Genomic DNA, 26,350 nt, shown 5'->3' with positions numbered 1-26,350 from the left:
TCATAATTTGAATTGACATTTATTTATTTTAAGGCCATTGATGACACTATCATAGTAACCATCACTTGCTGTAAATAAGGTTCAGCCTGCTCAGTGCTCTGTTAACTAAGTCAGTTAACAAAACTATCCTGCCTTTTGTCTTAAGTTCTGCAGAAAGTGCATGGTGGTGTTACTCACTGGATTGCTCACTGATCCAGATCCAGTTTCTAATCTTATCTGGCTGTCGTATCTCAGTAAACGTGCTAGCAAACTGATCATGTAGCATCCCCTGCCTCACAATCGAGAGGATATCTTCGAGAAACACAGCTAGTTTGTTAACGATTGTATACATACATTTGTATGCAAGATAGAACAAGTATTATGTTTTTCAATATTTGAGATGTTCCTGACTCTTGGACAGAAATGTGAGATACTGCATAGAGAGTATTGGGCTCAGACAGAGACCTGGGTTCTGTTGGCTTTGCCTTTGTCCTACTGTGGCACTTCCATTCTCTGTGTTCTGGTTTATAAGGTACTTGGACATAATGTGATAAAAAATAATTCTATAAAACAGGCAAAATACCAGATTTTTTCTTCTTTTTTTTGGCACCATAACTAAATTTTTATACTGCAGACTAAGACACTCTCCCAATAAAGCCCAATCCAGCTCAGAAATGAAAAGAAATTTTATCACAAACGTGAAGCACAGGAAAAGCAAGCTCTCCTTTCCATGGACCAGATTAATGAGCAAAAGTTTAATGATAAACTTCACAGTGAAAATTAGAATAAAAGCTGTGTTGAACATACAACATTTACCTGTGCAGTGCTTAACATCTGAGCAGCAGGATTGTAGTTTGCCTGCAACACCATACTGCACAGCAACAGGCAGTCTTATTCCCCTGCATGTTGTCATCTTTTGCCAGCTGAATTTTCAGTTGAAACTCCTTGTCTGTGCTGCTGCTGTAGCGAAGGAGGTGCCCTTACTCAGAGCTAAAGCAGGAGACCCATGACATTGTTTTAAAAGGCATTTGCTAAATAAGAAACTCCCATGGTATAGCTCACAACTTGTATACACTCACATTCGTTGTGCCAGTTGTTTCATTTCCTGAAGCAGTCAGGAACAGGGACAGAAGAGGATGATATAGGAAATCCTTAAGTGTTTAGGGGTGTTATGCTTTCCCACTGGGACTAAAAAGTAATTCTGTCGTCTACTTTATTATGGTTGCAGAACATTTGATGTAAAATACTTAGAAACACTAGAATTAACTCAGAGAATATATTCTATAGAACTTATTTCTAAAATATTAAATCTGATTACTATTTTTTTAAAATGGTAGAAAACTACTGTTATTTTCAAAACAGAGTCTAGTTCGTTAACATGTTCATTGGTATGAGAAATCTCAACATTTGCCTTTTTAGTGTTTTTTTAAATATTTCTTAATTTTGCTGTTTTCTGTAATCGCTGCCCGTGTGTAAATTATTAGTTGTCCACTTTGTCCAAGAAGTGTGAAATCCAAAGCACGAACATTGTAAAGTGATGAACAAGTGCGATTTAGTTGTAAAGATGTCTGAGTGAACACATGCTTGAGTTCTTCATAAGCGCTTTCTGCTCACTGTCTCTTCCCACTCCTAAGTCAGAGGCAACTTTTAATTTTATTGCTAGGAAATGTGCCAGAGTATTGTTTTCACTTAAGGAGGAAAGTTATAACATCCTTGAGAACTTTCTGCTGCCCTAATGGCTGATACCAAGAGCTTTATTTTTTATAAGAACATCCAATTCATGAAACATCTGTTTTGCAGCCTTAGTCTTTGCTTTTTTTTTCCTTCCTTCATCTTTGTGTCTGGGAAAGGTCTATTGTACAGTAAGGCTTTTCAGTAAAATCGAGCACGAAGGTAATTCTAGTGTCCTCTGTGCAATCTATCCTTTATTTTGCTAAAAGAGTTCATTTTGGTTTTCGCTTAACATTAGTATGTAGATAGACTGGAACTGTGGTGAAAAATAGTCCCCCATTGGCTCTGAATATGACAGTCATGAGGGATTGATCCCAGTGGGGGTCTATACAGTCTCCTTTTCCATACACACAAATAAATAGGAAGGAAACCTACCCCACAGGCTGCAGAGATGTGGTAGTTTTTGAGCGTCATTCTTTACACAGCACAGCCTCCAAAGCAGGATGAAAATCCAACATTAGGGGAAGCAGAAAACCATCACCTAGGGGGACAAAAAGTTTCCTTCAAACTACTGTTAAGATTTTTTTTCTTTCTTTTAATATAAGTAATAAATAATAAGTTTAAAACACCCTTTTATAAAATAGAAGTAAATTAGATCTTGAAAAGTTAAAAGTATTGCACTACTGCTGTATAGTCTTTATGGGTAGGCTGGTACCCACGACACAGACAGTCCCACTGACTGGAGAACTGTATTCACGATGCTCTCTGTATTGCTGCTTCTCAGTTGAGAAGGTGATAGTCCTTCATCCAGGGCTGGGGTTGGGGACCAAAAAAAAGTCAGAAGGCAAAATTCATTTATTTACTCAATTAGTTTAATTTGGGTCTTGGCAATGACACTTTTGTTTTACTTAGGTATTTTATGAATGAACGTAAAACAGAATCAAGTCAAAAGAAGTTTGTCTCATGTATGTTCTTCTCTAACTGTGCACTTTGCCAACAAGCCACGAAGACTGGATTAGCTTTTCTTGATGGACAGGAAAAATGGTCGAAGATACAAATGAACATCACTGTTCTAACACAAGCATCAGGATAATCCTTTGTCTTGAGGCACGGGTAGATATACTGTGGAGTGAGTGAGGGGAAGATAGAAAGGGCAATTTAGAGGAAAAGAAGACTAGAGGTAGATTGATGAGGAAAATTTTTTCTTCTAAAGGGCAAAAGAAAATATTATATATAAAAGAAAAGGAAGGAAAAAGGGAAATTAAGATGTCCCCAGAGCAAGGGCGGAAAAAGTATGTGCATGTTCACTACAAGCTTGGCCATGTTAGATCATAGTATTATTTCTGTTATTTAATATATTTTAAAACAAACATGAACTCAGTGCAAACAGGAAATGTAATTTTCCATACCAGTTGTATACAGGCGGACATTAAATAAAAGACTTATCCAAAAGCATGGGGTAAAAACTACAAAGCAAAACAACACCCTGGAAGCATTGCTACCATGTCTTTTCTTTGTCTATGTCAACTGCAAAGTCATGTTCAGTATCATCTATTTAACTCTGCTCGCAGGCACGTGTTCTAATATAGCCTATTTCTCAGCTAACGAGACAGTAAAAGGAAAGAACAGGTGTCCTTTTATTAGCATTTTAGCTTGGGATTTTCAAATGAGACTTGGTACATTATGGCAGCTAATTCTAGGCTTCTCCATCTTAAACTTTTAAAGGATGTTCTTAAGAAAGAACTTTTGGCTTGGAGTATGGGTGAAGGTCAACCTTGCTGGGGTACTGGGGGATCACTGTAAAGAACCAGCCACCTATTTGGGAGTCAGATACACAGATTAAGCATGAGTTTTCAGCTTCTTGAAAAGATTGCATCATTGTGTGCACTGGTAGCTGGGTCTCTTACGACGAAACAGAAGCAAGCATGCTCTTCTTTCAAACCATTTCACACAAATGCCACCACTTCAGTTCTCACATAACAGTGCCCATGTAAACAATGCTTAACAACTGTGCCCTTCTTTTAATTGACTGATTGTAGGCACTTCTATGGAAATATGTCTGAAGTGTAGTTTGTGAAACATGTTAAAAAAGTGTTTGATGTAAAATAAGCGCTAGACATTTAACAGTGCAAAAATAGTCAAAATCTGTAGATTACAAATCCGTTCCTAAGAGCCTCAGCCTGTAATACTGTCTTAGTAAAGTTGATCTTTTAAGTTAAATTGCATTCTGCTGTAATAACCTTTTACAAATAAAACTATTAATACAGATGTACTGGTTAATAACTGTTAACATAAAACATGGCAATTGGTTATTTTGATTTGTTTCCATCCACAGCTAATAGATACCAATTTTGCAAAGAACACAAACAAAACCAACACTTACTACATTTTTTATGTAGTATTTTTTTGTATTTTTTAAATAGTTGCTTTTTTTTTTTTTTAAATACAAACTACTTAACATTTACACTGTCTAGTCCAGCCCTGTCTTTTAGAAGGTTCATCTCTCTCTGCGTGTATATATATGTATTTCCCTATAAGAATATGAAATTGCTTTTGAAATTCTTTTTAGCAAGTGGTAAATAATACACCACGACATGGATTCAAAAGCTCTTAAGTTGATGGTCTTTCAGACACGTAATCCATTCAAATGAGACTAGTAAAATTGTGGTGTAATTGCAGCCATTTGTTTAAAATTTGTACGTTACTTCTAACTATACGAATTTTTGAGAAAAATAATTATGTTAAGTACTTAACTTTTTCCATTACAGATGATCTTGCATACTAAAATTATGGAGATCTCAACAGTAAAGCAACTTATTTAATTGGACTGCTGCTTTTAAACTGTTTGAAGAAGCAAAGGGAAAGAAAGTTCATCTTAAAATCTGTACATGGAAATAATTTTAAGCTTCATGAACTACACATTTCCTTAATTTCTTTTTTTTTTAAAAAAAAAAAAAAAGTTGTAACATCAAAGATGCCAAAGGGTAATATAAGCTACAATAATATTCAACAGAATCTAACCTAGACCTTATGTTGTAATAATTTATTCAAATTAACTGTATTCTTCTGTATTTATATTTTCAGTATTTATTATGAATGATATGGAATTTGATGTATTTATTGTGGCTTATTACTGCAGTGTATATATTACAAAAATGAGCATTTTTAAGTCTTAACATTAGGTTTTTTGTTAATTAGTGGCACTTGTATCGGCTGTATTTTTATTATATATTGTACAATATATATTGTCCATTTGTTTGCAATGAAGTAAAACAGGTTTCTACGTTACATCATGGCTGCCAGTGCATTGTGCATCTTATTTCTACTATGCAGTCACTAGACATTCCTCTTGCCTAACAGAGCCAGAATTAGTGCTGCACCTCCTCCTCCAGAGCCTATAAATATGCTCTGTGAAATTTCAAGCATTTCTGCCATTCCTCATAGTCTGATAGCATAAAGAGAAGCAGTTTCTCTTTGAGGTTTTTTTGGTTCTCTTGCTGGGTTTTGTTGTGGTTTTTTATGTTTTTGTTTGATCAGCATATAAATATTTAAGAAATGAACAGAAATGCCTTGTTAGGTATACCCGTTTGCCCTTTAATGATACTACTGCCTACACTTTCTTTGGAATACATGTTTATTATATGATTTATCTGCACCCATCATGGTGAATTTAATAATTTTGATTATAAGTTAATGAAAGAATGGTTTTCAACAGTTGTTGGAAAAATAATTTTGCAACAGCTCTCTCTGGTGGACAATTTGCAGTAATTTTATACAACAAAACATTTCAATAGCTATAATGGATATAAAGCGTAGTGTTAAATCTCAGGACAACTGCTAAGGTTACTTTAAAAACTGCTGATAAGCATTGCTTCATTATGAAAATAGTTAACAATCACAGGTCTCTGCCATCTTTTTATTCTGATATTTATTAAAATTGAGCTGTACACTTGTAAAAGGTAAGTTGTCCTTAAGCATGTATCCATGACAAATTACGTATGGATATCAGTTTTTGTAAATACAAATTATTTAAAGATCAGATGTTATTCTCTAGATTATAAAAAACTTCTCACAGGATTTAAGGTAGCATTTGTCTGTAATTTGTTAGGAGTTAACACAGAATGGACTAGATTAACATCTGCTATCAGACTCCTTTTTGCATTGCCATGAACTATGGTTAACAGTGATGCTCCAGGGCTTGCTAAGCCATACCAATACAAAAAATTTTGTACAAGTTTCAACACTAGCGTTCCAATTCAAGCCATCAAGATGCCAGTTCAGAAGTAAGAAGACTCAACACTAATGTTGAGTTGTAAGTTGATCTGTTAATAGTACTCATGTAATTCTATACTCACGCTATTGTAAATCAGCAATTGCTCCCGAGGGTGATGAAAAAAAGTTCTTAGGTATGGTGAGCTGGCGAAGTCCCACTGCAGTTAATGGTGTCATAACCAGGTAGAGCCACAAAGGACCAGTGGGGCTTCTTGTTCATGGGTGGGAACTGCCCAGACCTACAGGCCCAAAATGTTTAGAACCTGCTTTGTCCTGCTGGGAGTAAGGCTGAGGTGTCCTTGCCTGAAATCAAGCCTTCTTCGGCACATGCAATTACTTTCCTGGATGTATAAGAGAGAATGGTGAGATGATGGAGGTTAACACTTGGGGCTAGCTTTTCCAATAACCTCCGGTAGTTTACATAGCCATCTGGTTGATGGATGAAATTTTATATGCTGTATATGTAGTAGTATTTCTTTGTTCCCCTTCCATGGGGGAAGAGAAGAGCATAATACCATTGCTGAAAGTGCTTTAAATTTAAAAAAAATAAAGGCATTAAAACAGCCAGAGAACCCCCTGCAACAAACCGATTTTCAGCATGCCACTTACATGAATGTTAACAATATCCGGAAGATCTGTAGATACTGTGAGGCACTTTACGATGTTTTGGTTGGGTTTTAGATGTGTAACCCAGCATTTAAAAAAAATCTTCAATTTTATTTATTAGCTTAGATGAGTGTAAAGGCTTATGATTTACATGTTTCAGTGTGTACTATGACCATGATGTCTGCAGGAGAAATGAAGATACAAAGCTAACTATTTTCAGTAGACATTTCAGCAGAAATTTCCTGCTAACAAGAAAGAAAGGAGGTCTGGAAGGACAGTGACATGACACAAAATGGAGTGTAGCCCAAAGAAAAATTCAACTGATGTTAAGATGGTTAAGGTATGGTGATATAGCACCCTGGACTACTTTCACTATAAATGAATTATTTTTCTATTATGTCATTCCTAAAGAGTGTTATGGGTTATGCAACAAATATGTCTTGGTTTCTGGTACTAAAATGGGATTTAGCTTGCGCGAGCTTTTGTTTGTATGGCTTGGTGTTATATGCACACCACAAAATGCACTATGTAGGCAGACTGCAGAAACCATTTTTATTTCCACATTTGTGTTTAACTGATTTCAGTGCTACAAGCAGTGGATAGTGGCAAACCAGCCTGTGCAGAAGAACTCTTCCACTTATACTGGAAATCACCACGCAAAAAGCATTTTTAGTTCTATTTATTCCAGCATTTCCCTTGGGCTTTTGACTCCAGTCCCAAGCAAGTATTTGAAATGCACACTGGAGCTGCACATTACCTTTTTGGCCACTCCTTCCCTTTCACATCAGAGGCAGAGGCTGCCACTCATCTCGCTTGGTATTTGCATGGCTCCATTTTTCCCCAAACCCTGTCTTTCTTGCTCCAAGTTGCTGCCAACAATTAGGGCTGCTTCTGCTTTAGCTCATGGCAGAGGTAAAGCAGAAGCCCAGCTTTTAGTCAGGCCCAGCCAACCCACAGAAACCAATTTTTGTTCCACAGCCAGCAAAAACATTGCAAGCCTACACTTTAACCACAGGCCTTGAATAAGTCGATAGGTAGCCTTCAGCTCTTAATTTCCAGTTATCTAGGCAGGAAGGTAGTTTTTTTTTTCCCTTATTCCTTTTTCCTCCCTTGTTATACATTCTAGTCTCTTTTGGAAATATACACAAAAGCTCTTGGATCAACAGTCAGGCAGATATATTCAGTGAGTGTTTCCTGGTCTTAGAGTAGCACAGTTCAACATTTAGGTAAGTGTGCTGTGTCATTGTGAGCTGCTGTCTCCTGTTAAATTACAGATCTTATTATCTCATAGCAATCATTTAATTTCAAAGCAAAGGTCAATATTAAAGCAAAGACTTTTATTTAGATGTAAGGTGGAAAAATGTTATTTTACTGATTAGCCTTCAGAAGCAATTATACCAACAAATGACAAAACCATGTATAATTGTCTTCCTTGGCAACAGATCCAGTAGCTGGCAGCCTGTCAACTGACCAGTTATCAGCCAGAAGGCATGTGATGGTTTCTCTGATAGGATACCCATTGTCAACCACTTCTCTTTTTCCTGACAGCACTGCATGTTTGAACTATAGAAGGTTTAGCCAAATGGTGAAGAAAGCATCTAGAGTTCTTAGACCTATATAATCCAGACGGCACTGAGGCACTCCAAAAGAATCACTAATTCAACTTTGGTGAAAAACATCATTAAGAAACTTAATGATTTTATGGGTCTAACCTTAGAGGAGTTCTTTAAAGTGCCCGCCTATAATTCCTAGCTGAATGCCATTTCTGACAATATTCTTCCCACAGCAGATTCCTTTCTACTTCACTTTTCCATCTCTTCCTGAAACTCTCACTGCCCTTCACTTGCACTGCTGTCCCACACTCACTCCTAGAGGAACCTGACACCTACTTTCATTGCTTTTCCTCCTACATCTGTTCTTTCTCCCTAGCATTTCTCAGTCACTTTTCCACGTCCACTCAGTCCTTGATTTAACCACCTAGCTTTCTTCTGCCTTTCTCAATCCTTTCCAACGTTATGTTCCAGTCCTTCAGGCTCCATCGTTTTTTCCTTCCATCAGATAGGCAGAAGGCCCTTTTTCTTGAAAATTAGTTTCACTTCCTTATACATGAGTTGGCACCTGCTAGGTGTAACCAACCTTTCTTCTGCAGCTGTCATCACCAGCCGTGTGCACACAGCACAAACTGTTTGTATTACATCATGCAAGTTACTATGTTATTTTCACCTTAGTCATTTACTTGTTTGAAATGTTCCTCCATCTCCTACCCATTCCCCAGGGCTTAACTGCGAGGTGCAGTGGTTTCAGGCCTCAGTCATACTGACTGAACCGGGATGGAAATTTGACTTTGTACAGCTGTAGCACTGCTAAATTTCACAAACCACAAATTCACCCAAGTAGATTATCCTTTCTGCAACTGCATTGCCAGGACTTTACCAACCATACCATTTGTTGATACTGGGCTCTTACACATTGGGCTGTATGTCTGATACTGCATTTCACACTGCTAGAGACTTCTACCTTCCTGCTTATTTTGAGCCAAAAAAAGAACTAAGAAATGAAGGGAAACAAAATTGGTGATCACAGAAGACTGGGGAGGACAGCCCCTCAAGTTCCCACTTTAGGACCTGAGTTTTCTTCCATTTAACTTCTGTCCTCCCCCTAAGCCTTTTTTTCTGGACAAAGTCTGTTCTCTTTGCTGTTATCCTTTCAGTCACCCAATCCTTCACACTACTGCATGCATTTCCTTCTTGAACCAGACATTATCATATGTATTTCTCCTTCATGAGCCCAAGCATCAGTGGTGCAGTCCTTAGCATTAAGCATCTAACCCTCTAATCATATTTACAGATGTCCTACTGTTTTCTAAAAATTTATATCTATATGCACACACATGTATATGCATATTTGGAAGTGCAATACTCAGTGTGGACACAGAAATTAATTTCAGATCTTTGAACAAAATAGAACAAAAAAAAAAAGTCACGTAATGTCTTCCTCTCTTTATAGATCTGCTTCCCTCTTTTCTGGCAGGTATTAGGGAGCCCAAGTAAGACTGAATTGTTGTACTAAGTACTGCAAAAATACAGACTAAAATGCCATTCATAAGTTAAAGAACAGACAGTAAACGTACAACCTCCCCCCCCCAGATTAGAGTGTTTGCAATTGTAGCAATGGTTAAAAAGCTTATGTTCAAGTGTCTTACGAATTTTGGGTTATTGACCTATGTTAGGCCAGAAAAGAAGTCTCAAAAATGAAAATGTTACAGACAATTTTAAATCACAGAATAAATTTCCCCCTTTCCACAGCTATAAACAAACACAAAATATAACTACTAGGTGACCTGCTACACCTGATCGTCATAGAAGACTGAGTGATGAGTACATATATTGCTATATCTGCTATAATATGTTCTTAGATTACCAACTAGAAAAACAAAAAAGACAGAGTGGAGCTCCTCTAGCACTGAACTCGTCATGAAGAGATTCCTACCTCCAAGTGCAGCAGAACCCTTATTTCCTTGCAATTTAAATTTATGCAAGTTTTGAATGTTAACCCTAAAAAGAAAAACTGGTAATGAGTAGACAAATGATGTTTCATATATGCAAATTCCATCTGACAAACTTGTAAGAGAAACAGGTTGCATGCAGAGATTACCCTTTAGTGGTATTAAAAATAATGCATTTGCTGTGTAAAACAAGCTAAGAGCTAAAAGAACTCACGTCCTTTTAAACAGTTATGCTAAATACCTTGTCCTCTAAAACAGGTTCCTTGAATGCTCGGTTTCCTGGGGGTCAACGTGGCACAGCTGCTATCTATGTAATCTCCCATCGTCTGTTCATGTTTGTCAAACAATTTTCTCATTGACCTGCATCCTATTTTTCCTCAACTCCTCCAGTTTGTCAAGAGCATTTGTTGCCCTTCCGATATTGGTTTGATCTGTGAAAGTAATAAGAATACTTTGTATTCCATTACTGAATTATGGAAATATGTATCAGGGGGCACAGGCAGATCTTGATGCAGTGCCATTCCATACAGCCTTCCAGTTTCACAGTGGCATTAATAACCCTTCCCAGTACAGTCTTTTCAACAATTTATGTCCACACAGTAGCAAGTTAAAATTTAAGTTATACAGGTTTAACTTCATAGGATATTCTCACAGGTGTCACCAAAATCCTTACAGAAGTGAAGACATGACTCAAAGGCATGGGTATCAAGACAGAAAAAGAAATTAGCTTGAGTTAATGCTTCTGATGAATTCTTGTTGGTCTTGGTTATTCACTTGTTGCCTTTTAGATAACTTAGAACTACTGAAAGGATTTCTTCTTGATTTTCTTCAGAAGCTGAACTCGTTAGACAAATACTGTTAAATTAATGAAAGATAGGTTCCCTCCCCCCATTAGAAATTAATTTTAAAAAAACCCACAACATCATTCATCCATCCATCCATCCATCCATCCATAAACCAGACTCCATAGATAAATTACAGGTAAATGCTAAGGGTATTATTTATTTACCAGGAAAAAAGGACAAATTTAATATAAGTGTATTTTGTCCTAGTCAACCTTTAATACCCACCCCTTCACATATATTCTCAGCTTTATATATGATCATGCAGCCAAATATTTTTCTTTGTCTTCACTCTGAAAATTTGAACTTTCCTTCCTTTTGGCAGCCATGACTTTTTCCTAAATCTCCCTTGTCTTATAAGCACAGTACTTAAAGGAAATACTAAGCTTTTCCTAGAACACTAAGTGTTACTAGCTGCATCTAACTAGGCCTGATCTACTGCTCAACTTTTGACTATTATGTGCACCTTTCTTGAGATTCAGATCATTAAAGAGTTCATTACTAAGCTGCAGTTACACCTCCAATTTTCTTCCATTTGAATAGATACCATAGATGTTCAACACAATTCTTTCGACAAGTTGCAAAGTCCAAGTACCTTTTTACCTTTGATGTTTCACATCCCTACTTAACACTGACACTTCTAGACAAGTCTTTTGACTTTATTCTGCTGCTTTCTTCCCTTCCTAGAAGTTTGTTTTAATGTCATTGCCATATTCCTCCCATATCATATCCATGCAAATTTAACATTATTTTTAAACCCCCATAATTTGCATAAGCCAATTAAGTCTTCTGCAAATTAGAATATAAAATTTTATTATGAAATGGAGTCTACCTTATTAAAGTGCAATTTTATGTGACCTTAGATGCTTTAAGGGTGGAATGGTCATTAACATCACATTCATACCCTGAAATAAACATTTTCAAGTAAGCATACATCTCTGTTCCTGAAGAAGACATTGTGCAGGTGAGGTACTTTCATTAAAAGAAGGCCTGAAATGATCACAGTCAGAAAATGGGCATGATTGGTGATTGCAATGGAAGACTAACTGAAGAGTGTTTCACAACTGTGTATCCAGTAAAATAACCAAAGAAAAAGCCAACCATATCCTGGGCTGCATCAAAAGAAATGTGGCCAGCAGGTCAAGGGAGGTGATTCTGCACCTCTACTCACTCTCGTGAGACCCCACCTGGAGTACTGCATCCAGCTCTGGAGCCCTCAGCACAGGAAAGACATGGACCTGTTGGAGCAGGTCCAGAAGACGGCCACAAAAATGATGAGAGGGCTGGAGCACCTCTCCTATGAGGACAGGCTGAGAGTTGCGGTTGTTCAGCCTGGACAAGAGAAGGCTCCAGGCAGACCTTATTATGGCCTTCCAGTACATACAGGGGGCTTATAAGAAAGATGGAGGCAGATTTTTCACATAGGGCCTGTTGCGATAGGGGAAGTGGTAATGGTTTTAAACTAAAAGAGGGCAGTTTCAGACTAGATATAAGGAAGAAATTTCTTACAATGGGGATGACAAAGCACTGGAACAGGCTGCCCAGAGAGGTGGTAGATGTCCCATCCCTGGAAACATTAAAGGTCAGGTTGGACGGGGCTTTGTGCAACGTGAGCTAGTTGAAGATGTCCCTGCTCATTGCAGGGGGCGTTGGAATAGATGACCTTTAAAGGTCCCTTCCAACCCAAACTATTCTATGATACATGTTTTTTAAATACTTAATCAAATGAAAGCTATTTATGAAGTCAGTTCTACGTGATCTTTTGAAGTATACTTGTGGATGCTTACAAGAATACAATATTAATAAAAGAGCTAGCATAATAGTTAGGAAGGCCAAGGTCTCACTTGGACTGATAAAACTGAGGTCAGACCTTTGTAAAAAGGGAAACAACTACAACAAGGAAAAAAAAAAACAACATACATACAAGTGTTTGCACAAGAAATTATGTACAGATAACATTAGAAACGTTAGGTAAACACTACATAAATCACTAAAATGTAGAAAAACAAGTGGGGTTATTATAACATAATTTAAAAGGAATAATGAACAAAATGCTGAAAAAATATGTTAATGTTAAGCAGCTCAGAAATCTATTACAATATAACTTTGTCATAAATTTTAAAGTTCATGAAATAAAAAAAACCTATACAAAAAATTTTGGCTAAATAAAAGACAATTAGTTTAAGAAAAAGCAGATTTTCCATTAAAATAATCATATCCAGTGAGACTTTTTTTTTCTTCTACAAAAGAAGAACTGGCGAGTTGAAAGCTGAGCACAGTATGCTAGCCTATTTGGCTCTACCCTGAAGATCAAATATTTAATTTTTCAAGTGAGGGAACTCACTTGAAAAAATACCAAGAAAGGTTCACTGAGCAAAGTAAATGATTAAAAAAATAAATGAAGTCAACCGATTGAGCATAAAAATATACATATAAAGTGTCTTGGTTTTTAGACAGTATACAATAATTTCTTGTAAGTCTACAGAGGAAACTAGTCTTCTTCAAAAGTACTTACAATATGTGGAAAAATAATATACATACAGTCTCCAAGGTGAAAGAGGAGTATAAGATCCATGAATCAGTGGTCAACGTATAAAGTCTTATCACAGAAATATTGTAAACATTTTTCTTAATTGGGACCTTAATCATCTTTGGTATAACAGACTCCTGGGGAATCTCTGATGACACATTTTATATCCAACTTAAGTAAGAGGAAAAGGAAACTGTTAAAACATTTTGTATATAAAGTATGCATCACTTAAAAATGCAGTATACATATATGATCACAGTTTAGAAAGGATCTTTTCTTTTAATAAAATGTTCCTGGCCTATAAATAGAAAATCTTAATTGTTCTGGCCAAAGATCCACTTCTGGAAGGGGTCTGATGGATTACAGGATGCCAAACTCGGGTGCTCTCCGTTTCCTGTAAGGCACATATGTAGTGCTGCATTGTACAGAGATTGATCCTAAAGTGGGTAAAAAAGGAGAAGAAAAAAAAATAAAAATAAAAGTGAACAAACAATGGGCCTGCTATTTCCCCCCACTCTTCATTTTTTTTCCTCCAACTTCATTGTTGTTAAAGAGTTAGACCATACAGGTAGTGCAGGAGGTGAGGAGCTAGCAAACAAACGTGAGTAGTATGCAAGTGCCAGCTTGTTTTGTTAGGAATTTTCTTTTAAATATTAAAAAAGATACAAACCATTTGGATTGGCTTCCAGGTGGGTGCCCAGACACACAACTAAAGGATATCAACAGTTTTTTTTTTAAGTGACATTTCTACCATACATGTAAAATAGTGAAATCATCAAGTTTTGGTCTGGTAACTGAAAAGCTGAAATTATCTACATTTTCTTCCCAGCAATAAACATACACCTTCTTGGCTTCAGAGTTTTGTTTCATTGGGGTTTTCTCTTTTATAGGAAATCAAAAAATAACTCATATATAAGATCACTGATAAGATGCTGATTCACTGCACATTCTAAATACCTTTTGATGTAGCCATTGCTCTTCTCCAATGGGAAAGGTTTTCTGGCCTTTGTAGTTACATTCACGAAGCTGCACAGGTCCTTTAGAAGCATGCAGGCAAAGCTCCTTCTGAATGTTATGTCGAATTTCATGGCGTGCAGAATATTCAAAGTACTATTTAAATAATTTTTTAAAATTTCAGTAAATAAATACAAACAAGAGTATTACACTAAATTAACCCTCTGAAATTCCAATACACAAAGTAATAGATTTCATTATTCAAAAATTTGAGACTACAGAATCATTTGTCTGATTTTTGGCATACACACTTTAAGAGCGTTTACAAAACTAAAAGCATTTTTAATACTAATACAATAGAATATTCTTATAAGTGCTTAAATTTATAAATTATAAATGACACGGTGCATATGCATTACGATGCAAGATCTCATTGCTTGCTCCCCCAGGAATCAAAAATAATTCAAGGAAACAAACTGAAAATAGGAGGTACTTGCATGGATAACGTGAATTCTGGCATTTCTTAACTTTACAAATTTGTATTCGATTTTTGTTGCTGGATTTTATTTTTCTTAGGGCAACCAAAATTTGTCACATGGAACAATACTGATTGCCGTATGTCAGCTTTTGCTGCTTGATCTAAACAATAAATGTTAACAATAGAATGCTGTTATGTTCTCTTGTGAGCTAGTCATTAGAAAAGTAATAAAAGCATGTATTTTGTGAGTGAATCTTACCATTATTTCCTGACAGCAAAGTACTCTCAAGGTTCAGGAATCCTAGGCTATAATTCAGGTCTTAACAGAGATTTAATTCTAACAGTTACAGACACAACTGTCCTTTTATACCTCTCGTCCTACCCTACCATCCTGGTCGCTTAATTTTCTCCCTCATTAAACAGCAGAGTTCCTATCATTACATCCCATTACCACTGTTTCTTGGCTCCATATGTCAGCCTTCTTCACCATATCTTTCCTTTGGCTATTAAGACCAGGCTCAGTTAGCTCCCTGTGGCTTTCAACTATCTGTCCAATTGGTCAGCTTCTGCCTCTTCACTGCCTTGGCATCAATGGGAACAGCACTGAGAACAAACAGGCATCTCACTCTTAAGTCTCTGAGCCCAACATTACTCCAGGAAACAGGTACCGATAGGAGTGACCTGCTTAGTCACTTAGCTCTCAGACATAATAATTTACTCTAAATCTGTTAATCTGACTTAATCTGTTCTGGTTTAGCTTTTGAATTCCAAAATCTTTGCAAGCCCTGAAACTATGACTTGAAATCTAGGTTTAAAACTTCATTAATTTCAGATATTGAGATGCTACTGAGATGGACATATTCCCAGCCCCAGAATATTCTAAAAAGAAAGAATGATAAACAACTAATGTACAGTTCTGAAAACTCGGTTTTCTCGTCCAGTCCTTTCTCCTGTCTCAAATATATGGACGAAGAAGACAGGTAGCATAGAAAATCTCGGCCTACACTGCTAAATCTGGTAAAGAACATAATATAACTGAAAACAGAGTATTGTAGCAAGAAGGATTAAGTAAGCAAATACGCACATCTCTTGAGTATTACCAGCACAACCTGTATTAAAATTCTCTGAAGGTTGGCATTTAAAGGGATTCAGACTGTTATTTTATAGCAGGGGGAAAAACATAAAACACAACACTTGAAAGCACAGAGTTTTAGTATAGTCCAAGATAACTTAGAAAGAGAGATGACAGCAAATCTCTTAATACAATGTCTTGGTACAGTGTTCCTGCATTAATGACTGTGACCATGCAAAAATACTAATATAGTATCAATCCACAACAGAAAAAAAAAGTTCAATACAGTAAGAAGCTAACGTAACAGGGTAGTTGTTAATCTACACAGTATTTGATCTCCCACAAAAATTGATTACGAAGGCATCAACTAACTAGGATCACATGTCTGAGTTTTCATAGTGCCATTGAAGGATAGCTTTTAAGATTGAAGATTTTGTTTAAGAAAGAGAAAAGTTACAACTAATGAGAACTTTTAATGCTTTGTTGACTTTTAGTGATTAAGGATCTATAGTTAATACAGTTTATTCCCCAAATAACTCTTTAAGGCAACAGAGAAGCATTCATTTCTGGGCAGGGAAGGCGATGTTCCTTTAATTAGTATTACAGTAGTGCCTGAAGGATTCGGTATCTGACATCGATTGCAAGTCATACTGTACAAGAGACAGCACCATTGCTGCCTCCAAGAGCTATGTATCAAAGAGAGCTTTTCTTGGACAAATTCAATCATATTATTCATTTGCATTAGCCAGTACAGAATAGACCACTTTGACCTCGCACTATGAGGCTGCAAGCATGATAGGGAAGGTGGCTCAGGCCTGGCCACTTGGTCTCCCATTGGCCGGATTCCCACCAACATCTTCCTTGACAGTGCAAGTCCTGGTGGCAGAGAAAGAAGCAATAGGAGGAAGCATAAGGAAAGGAAGAATTAAGAAAACAACACTTACAAGAAAGTAGTAAGGGTAGGTTTTGCACAGAAAGGAGATCAAGTGAAGCAGTGCATTTGTGTTAAAAATTTGAATCTGTATGCTGAACATAAAATGTTAGAAGTGGGACACAACATGAAGAGCAGTATGACATTTTCCTTGAACAATATATATAGGAATTAACTCTCTCAAAAAAAAAAAAAAAAAAAAGAAAAATTGCATATTGAAAATGAGTCATTTTCTCTAAAACAAATGAAAAGCTTTAATATGGTAAAGTTACAGCTGAGCAGATCATAAAAATCAGGTATCAAATATTTTACCTGATTTCCTCCAAGTCCATGACAAGAATACATAATCAATGGTTTGCCACCGTGGTTATTTTCACCAACATCCAGACACATGCGGTTACCTATGTTTTTTAACTAAATAAAAAGTGTTATCAGAAAAAAAAATAAAATAAAGCAGCTCAGTGGGGATGACAAAAAATAACTGTCTCTCTAGCATAGAAAACTAACCTTTGGCTTAACAACAATTACTGCTGCTAGTTAATTTTTACTTTCTGCTATGCTCAAATCTAAAAATCCTGGTCTCTCAGAGTTAATCTTCTCTAACCGAAAACCTAAAACTACATTATGGTTTACTACAGCCACACACTGTGAATTATTAGGCTATTGGTATACAAGGTTACTCTTATTCGAATTACAGTTTGAACAGACACACATAAAATATTCAAAATTGGAGGAAGGTGAAGTGCCAAACATTGCTAAACATTCATATTCACCTCAAGCTAAGAGTTATTAGTTGTTTAATATTTTGTTGGTTTTAGCAATGTAATGTCCAAGAAGTTATTTGACAGAGGACATGCAATGGTCTTTAAAAAAATTTGTGTATAAACACACATTTTCCTCAATCTAAACCTAATTCTGAGAAGCAAAGAGCTGTCCAGTTTTCCTCGTTAACATGAACTAAAAATTCTTTCATACTTCTTAACTATATAAAGCAAAATTTACCTTGATAATTCAGGAAATCTCTCACCACTAGCTTAGTACTTTTGTGTCATTTAACTGTTGGCAATAGGCAGAACATTGCTTATCTTAGCAGGTTGCAAGATCGTGTTAAGCAGGGCTACTGCCAGTTATTAAGCAGCTTTGCTTAAATTTCATATCACCATTCACGGAGCTATAAAATATTCAAATAGCAAAGTATGCAGAAGAGATTCTTTGTCCAGAGTAGTGACAGAAAACTCTTGAGCTATTAATGACAGCTGATATGTAAATGCTATGGCTAAGATAGCACAAAAGATTAGCAGACTTCCTGGAGTATGGAAGACTCTAGAAAATAATTAAACTTACATATCCAGAAAACAAAGGATTCAGGTCTGGCACATATGCTTCTGGATAAACATTACTGAGATACCAGGTAAAATTTTTACACTGCAGACGCTGCCTTAAATCAAGTCTTTTTGAGATGTCTCCAAATGTTTTCTGTTAGAGAAGTGAGAAAAGATCGAAGACAAATACACTAAACATTACTAAGATGAAATTTGTACATATAAATCTATGATATTCTGTATTGTAGCATTAAACAAGTTTTAAGCTTCATTTGTTGATTTTAATTTTTTTAATACTGTACTACTATGGTTACTGCTGTTTTATTTTTTGTCCAGGATCATAGCACCACCGATATCCTGCCTGCAGCATTTCAAAGCATGTGCAAGAAAAATACATTGCAACAAAGAATAGAAGTAGCCTTAGTCCCAAGAGGGTTTTAACACAGTGCCATGAAATGGAAAAGTATAAACAAGACCATACTGATGACAGCTATGAAGCTAGCTGATCTCACTAGAAAGAGTGAACTGAAATAATGAATTGGATTAATTAAATAATTAGCATAATAATCAATACAACGCAGAATCTCCCAGACAAAATTCAGTTGTCTAGCTGCCAAACATGCTTAGGAAGTCTAAAGCTATTAGTGATACAATATTGACAGTAATTTATCATACAAAGGGAGAGAACATAGCTCCTCGAAGAAAACTCCAGATACCAGTGCTGAAAGACCAAAGTTCCAGAAAACTTACAGAAATAAATAGACCAACACCCAAACCCCCTGAATATAACTTAAGTTTTTAAGCAGATAGAGACAGGATGGATCTCTGTCATTGAATAAGTTTTATTCTGCAGCCAAAGAACAATAAAACCTGCTGTTTAAGTAAAAATACTAAGCAACTTGAGAGTAAGGAGACATTATGTTCCTCATTCCAAGTTACTTTGCAGTTTCTGTGCTCAGTAGCTTTTCTTATGCTCTTCTGGTAGTCCCAGTAGCTGTTTGATGCAAGCAACCCAGGATTTTAGAGAATGTATGAAAAAAACCTACCAATCAAAATACCCCACCACACAAAGCAACATTATCACCACCCAAACACTTAAGTTTCTCATTTTTGTTGGGGCTAAAAAATTAAGCAAACTGACCTCCGTCTTTTCATTAAAATAGCTAGAATTCCTTACATACTTTGTCAATAAATAACTTTTGCTCACCAAAACTTTCAACGCAGCAAGTGTGATTTCTAATACCACCACCACCACCTACTTGTTTCACAATTTTTGCTGCCTCTGTGTTTCTTCGGTAAAATATTTCTTTATATTCATCCATCCAGACTTCTGCAAGGCGGACTTGATTACGTGTGATCACTTGAGTACCTTTTGGGAAAGTATGGGGACTCTTGCTGCGAAAGACATGGCCAACAACAGAGCAAGGCATGATCTCCAACTGTCCACCACATTGCCATACCTAATAATAACATTTTTTGTGTAAGTGCGCTGCTATTAGAATTAAGGGGGTGGAAAAAAATTCAGCAACGTTATTTTTCACCAGAAAAAAACCCAAACCACTAGCAAAAGTGCAAATATCAGGCATACCATCCTAATCGGGTAAACCCCGGAAATGTACATTTCAGCTATCAACCCTAAACACATTAAAAAATCCCAACATCAGTTCAGTAAGCATGTTTGTAGCTTATTTCATAGGTCATTAGTAATTCATTTTCCATGTCCTAGTTGGCTGATTCAGCAGAGAAGTTAAGATCTAACACTAATTTGTCCTCAAAAATCCTGTATGCTGTCAGTATAGAGACCATTGCTAATTAAGTAGCTAAACTTACTCTGAAAGACATCTCAATATTTTCACCTCCCCATATTTCCATTTCTTCATCATAGCTTCCAATGTGTTCAAAGTAGTCTTTTGATATTGCAAAGAGACCTCCAGCAAAAGTAGGTGTTCTGCAAGAAGAGAAATTTACTGAGGAAGACAGGATCCAAGTAGGTAGGGTTTTTTTTTAAATATAGATATAAAAACATAGTTAACTGTTCTAGGAAGTTTCCATGCATTTGTCACTGTTTCACTACATTGACACATTTTTCTGGCATAGATAATACTTCCAGCAATTAAATCTGCCCACATCGAGTCTCATTTGACAGTTTTATCATCATTTTTTCACAACTGGTTTAGACTAATGACTGCTGGTATAAAAGACAGCATCGGCAAAAATAACGTATTTTTTCTGTACAGAGGATATCAAGCAAAGTTATTACTCCTCCAGACCAGCAACCTGTCTGAGGCCAAAGCATGTACAATTATCATCAGATGCACCACTGTAATAGTCTAGTATTTTGGTACTCTGAACCTTTGTTATCATCCTTTCAAGAATGAAGAATGAGGAGCCAGAATCTGTGGTACTGTCTCTGAAAAGAACGTTTAAAATCCTCCTTTTCCCCCTTCCCCCGATGAAAAAGATATATAGAAACTGTTTATTATGTTCCTAGTGTATGCAGAAAAAAAAGGTAACACAGAGCAATTACTGTCTTAAGGAAGCTATAGTTTTATGAAAGCTTTAAAATTTACAGTGTGGTTCTTAAAGAAAGTATTACAAAAACCACCTAAGATGCTAAGACTTCTGATCAAACTCATCAGAAGAACTAGTTCATTTACAAACTGCTATTCATAATGAAAAAAACGTGAAAGCTGAAGGATTTAAAATATTATTCAAATTATGTTTACCTAATTGGATAGGTTTCATCTTTTCTTCTTTTATTTTCATGTTTAGGAAGAGACTCCCATCCAAATGACAAACTCCAATCAAAATTTCCTCTGTTGTGGCTATGCCCATAAGGAGATGGTTTACTGAACTCAAAAGTATTGAGATCTATAGAAGCAATATCAGGGCTTACAACAGCAACAGGGTTCTCAGCTATTCTTGCCAATAACGGCTCTAACCAGCCATAAAAGCATTCACCTATAGAGAAAATGGGAACAAGCACTGAATTTTTACTTGGCTATAAAGTAGTACACAGGGAATATTTTAACACGCCCACAGCAAGCAAATATGCACCGCTTTTAAATAGCATTGCTAATTATACATTGAATAATATAAAATAGCAACAGGAAAGATGATACATTGCTAATGTTCATAATTCATAAAAAATATGCAACATTAAATCAAAGACAACAGCATTATAAACCAGACCTGGCATAGTTACAGGTTACACTTACAATGAGCATCCAAAAAGGTAAGGGTCTCTCCTGTTGCTACTGAAGCTCCCAACAACCGTGCAGTGATGAGACCTTTTCTTTCCTTTTGACGGACTACTTTAACTATTTGAAATTGTTTCACGTATTCATCTAGTTTATCATGCAAGTATTCTAGAAAGAGAAATCAATTTCAGGATATTCAGTGTACATACATGCCACTGCCTAAAATTTTACATTACTAAACTAACAGGATAAACAGTTCACGCTAACCCCAGGAATGACTTCAACATCAAAGCCATAAACAATTCTTGACTGTTGAATGTTATTTTAGGGGCTGGGTTTTGTTTGGGATGGGAGTGTAGGAAGATGTGACTGGCAGAGAACGGGGGTTGGAACACTAAAAATATTCTAAAAGAGAAAGGACATGTGCTAGCACATCTCTTCTGCAGTATTAGCAGTTTGAATATCAATTCAAAATTCATTTCCAGAGCAAACAGATCACGTACCTACTTACTTAAGTTCTGTGTAGAACATACAAATTTTTCCCTTAATTATGGCACATTTTACATACAGTTTTCAAAGGCTATAGTATTTACAACAGCAACAGAAGTTATATAAAAAAATTTTAACGTGCAAAATTTGAGAAATAACCCCACATCCCTCAGTAAATATCCCACATCATCTTCCTTCCTCTGCCCATACTTAGTATTAAACTGTACTACTGAACATACTTCACATCCAAGTGTATCAGTATTCCAAACACAGACTTGTAAAAAGTGTAAATATATTAATATAAGCATGTAAATATAGACATGTTCATATAAAGTTAAGCGTATAAAGTTTTTTGAACTTGTATTTGTGATCAAAGTCTATACATTCAATTATTTTTGGCAGTCAGCTTGAGTACTGAAGATTATTTTTCCATTAAATAATTTTACTTTCCAGGAAAGACATTTCCCTTCATATTAATGAAATTAATTTGCATAAAGACAATCACTATGATAACATGCAAATTGCTACAAGCATTAGCCTATTTATCCTTGGATACTTTGTTCTATAAGCTGTAATTGATTTGAAGTACAAATTACAGAGCTACTTGTCATGCAACCAGTTACACAGTTTAAGCACCACTAGAATTAGAATAATAAGAAATGGGATTTAAAAACCTTTTAGAGGACAAGAATTTTATATTTGACTACCTTATGAAAAGAAGATAGGGAAGAACTACTTTATATTTTAAAGAAAAAGAAAGGAACAAAACCACTTAGAATACCACTATACATGTTAATAGTGGTAAAGAGATATCCTCTTAACCAATTTATCTGCAAACCTGGTATCTTAAAAAAATAAATCAAGACAAAATAGAAAGACTTCTTACCATCTACACTGGCATCATCCACCAAAATAACCTCCTTTAGCAATATGGCAGGAGACGTATACATCACGCTGTGAACAGTTCTGAGCAGAGTGGACCATGCTTCATTATGAAAAACTATTATAATACTTGTAGTTGGCAATGGTGGGCAACGCTTAAACTTTTGTTCAATACATCTACAAATTAGAAAGTGTCAAATGTTACAAAATGGACACAAAGTTTTAACTCAAACTCTTGAAAGAAACCCTATTATTTCCAGTACAAAGCTTTGTAAGTATGGACATTAAATATTTCAGCTTCTCCACCTTCCATCCTAGTTTTGGATCACAAAGGCAGGTGGTCCAATTGCAGAAGCTATACAAAATATTTTTTAAAAATATGGTGAATAAGAATTCCACTTGAACGACTGACTCAGTTCTGCTTCTGCCTCACAAACATTTGAGTACATTTCACATAGCAACCAGGTCTTCCTCAGAAAAAAAATATGTTATTTTATTGAAAGCAGCAGATACTGAGCTGCAAAATCAGACGTTAAGTCACTATTACTGTTGAAAAACACAAAGAAGAATATTTATTAGAATTAAGCAGAATTTGCAAGGAAAAATAGAACAGACCTAATTCAGAATTTCAAAATTTTATAGAAACACCACATAATCCTTACAGCAGCATATCCCATTCAGGGGAAACAATTTTAAAACCACAGTTTTTCAAGATTGATGTATTCTAAACAGAACTTTAAATCCAATTGCAAGTCAAGATAACAAGACAACACTTCCGTATTCATAAGCTGCATACTTACTGTTTATTGGCTGTCAACTTTAGAGACTAGAAGACTCCCCAAGGTAATTATCAAAGCCATTGTCTCAAAAAATACTCACTAGTTAAACTCTAGCAAAGGTTATTGTGAGCTGCACCATGTGTAACGTGATATTCGTACTACCAGCAGCAGCTCAGTAAGGTTAGTCGCTTCTAACACAGATAGCTGAGAACATACAATCTGACACTAACAGAGACTACTCATAGCCAAAACCCCCTCTACCCAAGTCCTACAGTCGTCATTAATAAAATTTCTCAATAATACAAGACTGATGAGATGCTCCACTTCCTTGTTCAATGGTTTACAATTCCTAATTTATTAAATTGTGCTGGTGGTTTTGTGAACACTAAAAAAAAAAGGGGGGGGGGGGATATTGTGTTTAAATAGGAAAAAAGTTTAAACCACATTTTTAATTTTCTTCTGTACAACTTAGCAGGCTTCCAGAAAGTCACTCAGAAATTGTAGCTTAAAGGCAAAAGCAGAAACCCTTATTTTAATACAGTTATTTTGAATTCAAAACCATGAAAGAAGTGAGCCTTTCTAAGCATTCTTGGCTTTGGCACTGTGGATCATTACATACAGTCAATCATTATGTACAGCTAAGAGACCTTCCTAAACTATAACCTAATGCTGAACTCAAATCACTTTGCAGTCTGCATTTCTGACAAGTTTTTCAACTATCAGGACATAAACATTTCAACATACTCAGGAGGTCGAGTGTCTGGTCCAAGATCTCGGTGTAAAGAAATCCTATCACTTGCATATGCATTAAAACAATGTTTTTCTTCTCCACGTTGTTTTTCTTTCTGTTCTTCTGAATTTAAGTTGATGGTTTTAAATGCTTTACCAGAAGCTCCAGGAGCATTAGGATCTTGAAGGGGTCGATCTAGGAAGGGTTTTAGTTCCACGGCAGTGTAGTGTCCTGGCAAACAATGTCTCTCTCCAGGAATCTTAGTTTGCCTAATAGGTGCTTTTATCTGCATTTTTGGCTTTGCACCTTTGATATTATTCATAGCATTAAACATGAGACCTAATACATGACTTTTCTTTCCAACAACTGGCTCAATCCCTGCTTCATCTTTAAAATCTTGAACACCCACTTCTCTTTGTAATAAAAATAAAAATACCAGAAAGACAAACACAATAATGCTAAACTTCCAAAGTTTCCAGTGAAAAAATAATTTCTTGAATAGTTTAGGTGTTTTTGTCAAAGCCATTCTAGGTTTAAAAATTTATCAAAAGACAAAAGTTTCTGTGAATGATGTTCTTCAAACAGGTCACTGCATTTCTTCAGATTGTAACACCTGTAAGTTAAAGCAAAAAGTATAAATTTAGACATCTAGTATATTTGACAATGTAAAACCACAAGAAATTATCAGGCAGGAATTAATTCACAACTGCCAACTGTCAAACATTATCTGTCCATCACTTAAAGATAGGTCAAACCTATCTATAAGATACCCAAGATGCACTATCCCTGTTTTTTGGTTTGTTGCTCTGGTTTCTTGTTTGGTTGGGGTTTTTTTTTAAATACACTTCAAATAGAAGAACCAGAACGCAGGCTTACCACTAAGAATAAACCACAATTTCTACACAATGTCACTGCTTCACATTAATTTCCTTGCAAATCTTGAAAATTGTTTAAAATTAGAGGAAAGTGTCGGTTTAAGTCTTCTAGAAACAGGGAATTTTAGTTCAATGATGAGATAGAAGGAAAACAGATGGAATCAATACACTAAGTTCAAGTTGCATGTAAGAAACATCCACATAAAAAGTGAACTACAAAGACAGGAAGGACTTCTCAATCAACTCATTTCAACACTTCGGAAATTTCCAATATTTTTTTAAAATCCATTTCAAGATTAGCCTCAGAAGTAATCAGACTTCCAAGTGGGAAATTTTTAGATTTAGTTATCTAGTATACATGTTCAATGCAGATTTAACACTGGTAATTTGGAGTAGGTTAATTTAGCCTGAGGATCAAGTAATCATTCCATATATTTTTTTTTCATTCACTTGTACTGCATTTTCTGGCATGTGCTGTTGGAACTTATAAAGAGAACATGTCAAAGAACTCTCCTCTTTCAGGAACTCTGCCACTATTTTTTTCACAGACAAGCATTTATTCAGAGGCTTTCAAAGATGGGGAACTATGAAAAACATTTGAGGACTACCAGAATCCAAGTGATTTGAATTAAATTCTCTCTGCAAAATTGGCAGTTTACAAGAAGGGGGAAAATGGCAACCAGTCCGAATTCAAAACACAGCTTTATTTTTGTGTAAGTTGCATGTATGTGAACTGAGAAAACAAATAAGCAGCATCTAGATAAAAGCCACATTTAATTCCCAGTTGCTAACTACTGACCACAGAATTGCAAAAAACCTACTTTTCTCATCCTTTGAAATATAAATAGGTTCTGCATTTCTTAATTGGAATAACACATACTCGGGAAGAGATATAATTTCCAGAAAACAGAAAAAAAACTCACCTGGCTTCCTTCAAGAATTTGCAGGATAAGGTAAGCATCTGGACTCGTTCATATTATAGTTTATTTCAAAGTTTATATCAGCTTTTTAAATAAACCCATACATTCAAACCACAGTAGTTTTACCATAGAGCTATTTTTATAAGAACGCATAGGGGAAGCTCATTTCAGCATTGCCATATAGATACTAAAACGTACCAAATATGTCCTTCACAAGGCTCACAAAATTTCCAAGAAAACCCATAAAAAAGAATCCAGTCCACTTCTGTTGCACGCATTATTTCCCCATTTTTCTTTAGTGCTGAAAAATTTG

At 35.8% G+C, this 26,350-nt stretch overlaps 1 protein-coding gene across 1 annotated transcript; it reads right to left on the bottom strand.

The window, feature by feature from the left end:
• Positions 1 to 13,405: 13,405 nt before the first annotated feature.
• Positions 13,406 to 24,858, bottom strand: GALNT3 (polypeptide N-acetylgalactosaminyltransferase 3). The gene is made up of 10 exons (XM_009894601.1): positions 24,257 to 24,858; positions 22,738 to 22,910; positions 21,381 to 21,530; positions 20,889 to 21,123; positions 19,993 to 20,110; positions 19,422 to 19,622; positions 18,185 to 18,316; positions 17,153 to 17,254; positions 14,363 to 14,515; positions 13,406 to 13,842 (listed from the first exon to the last, which is right to left on the bottom strand). Exons 1-10 carry the CDS (start codon positions 24,766 to 24,768, stop codon positions 13,720 to 13,722), a joined length of 1,899 nt encoding a protein of 632 aa, XP_009892903.1. The 5' UTR covers positions 24,769 to 24,858; the 3' UTR covers positions 13,406 to 13,719.
• Positions 24,859 to 26,350: the final 1,492 nt, after the last annotated feature.

This window comes from Charadrius vociferus, unplaced genomic scaffold, assembly GCF_000708025.1.
Source record: "Charadrius vociferus isolate BGI_N301 unplaced genomic scaffold, ASM70802v2 scaffold161, whole genome shotgun sequence".
Lineage (NCBI taxonomy): Eukaryota > Metazoa > Chordata > Aves > Charadriiformes > Charadriidae > Charadrius > Charadrius vociferus.
Note: the sequence above shows the minus strand (reverse complement) of the source record. Positions and strands in the feature narration are given on the sequence as shown.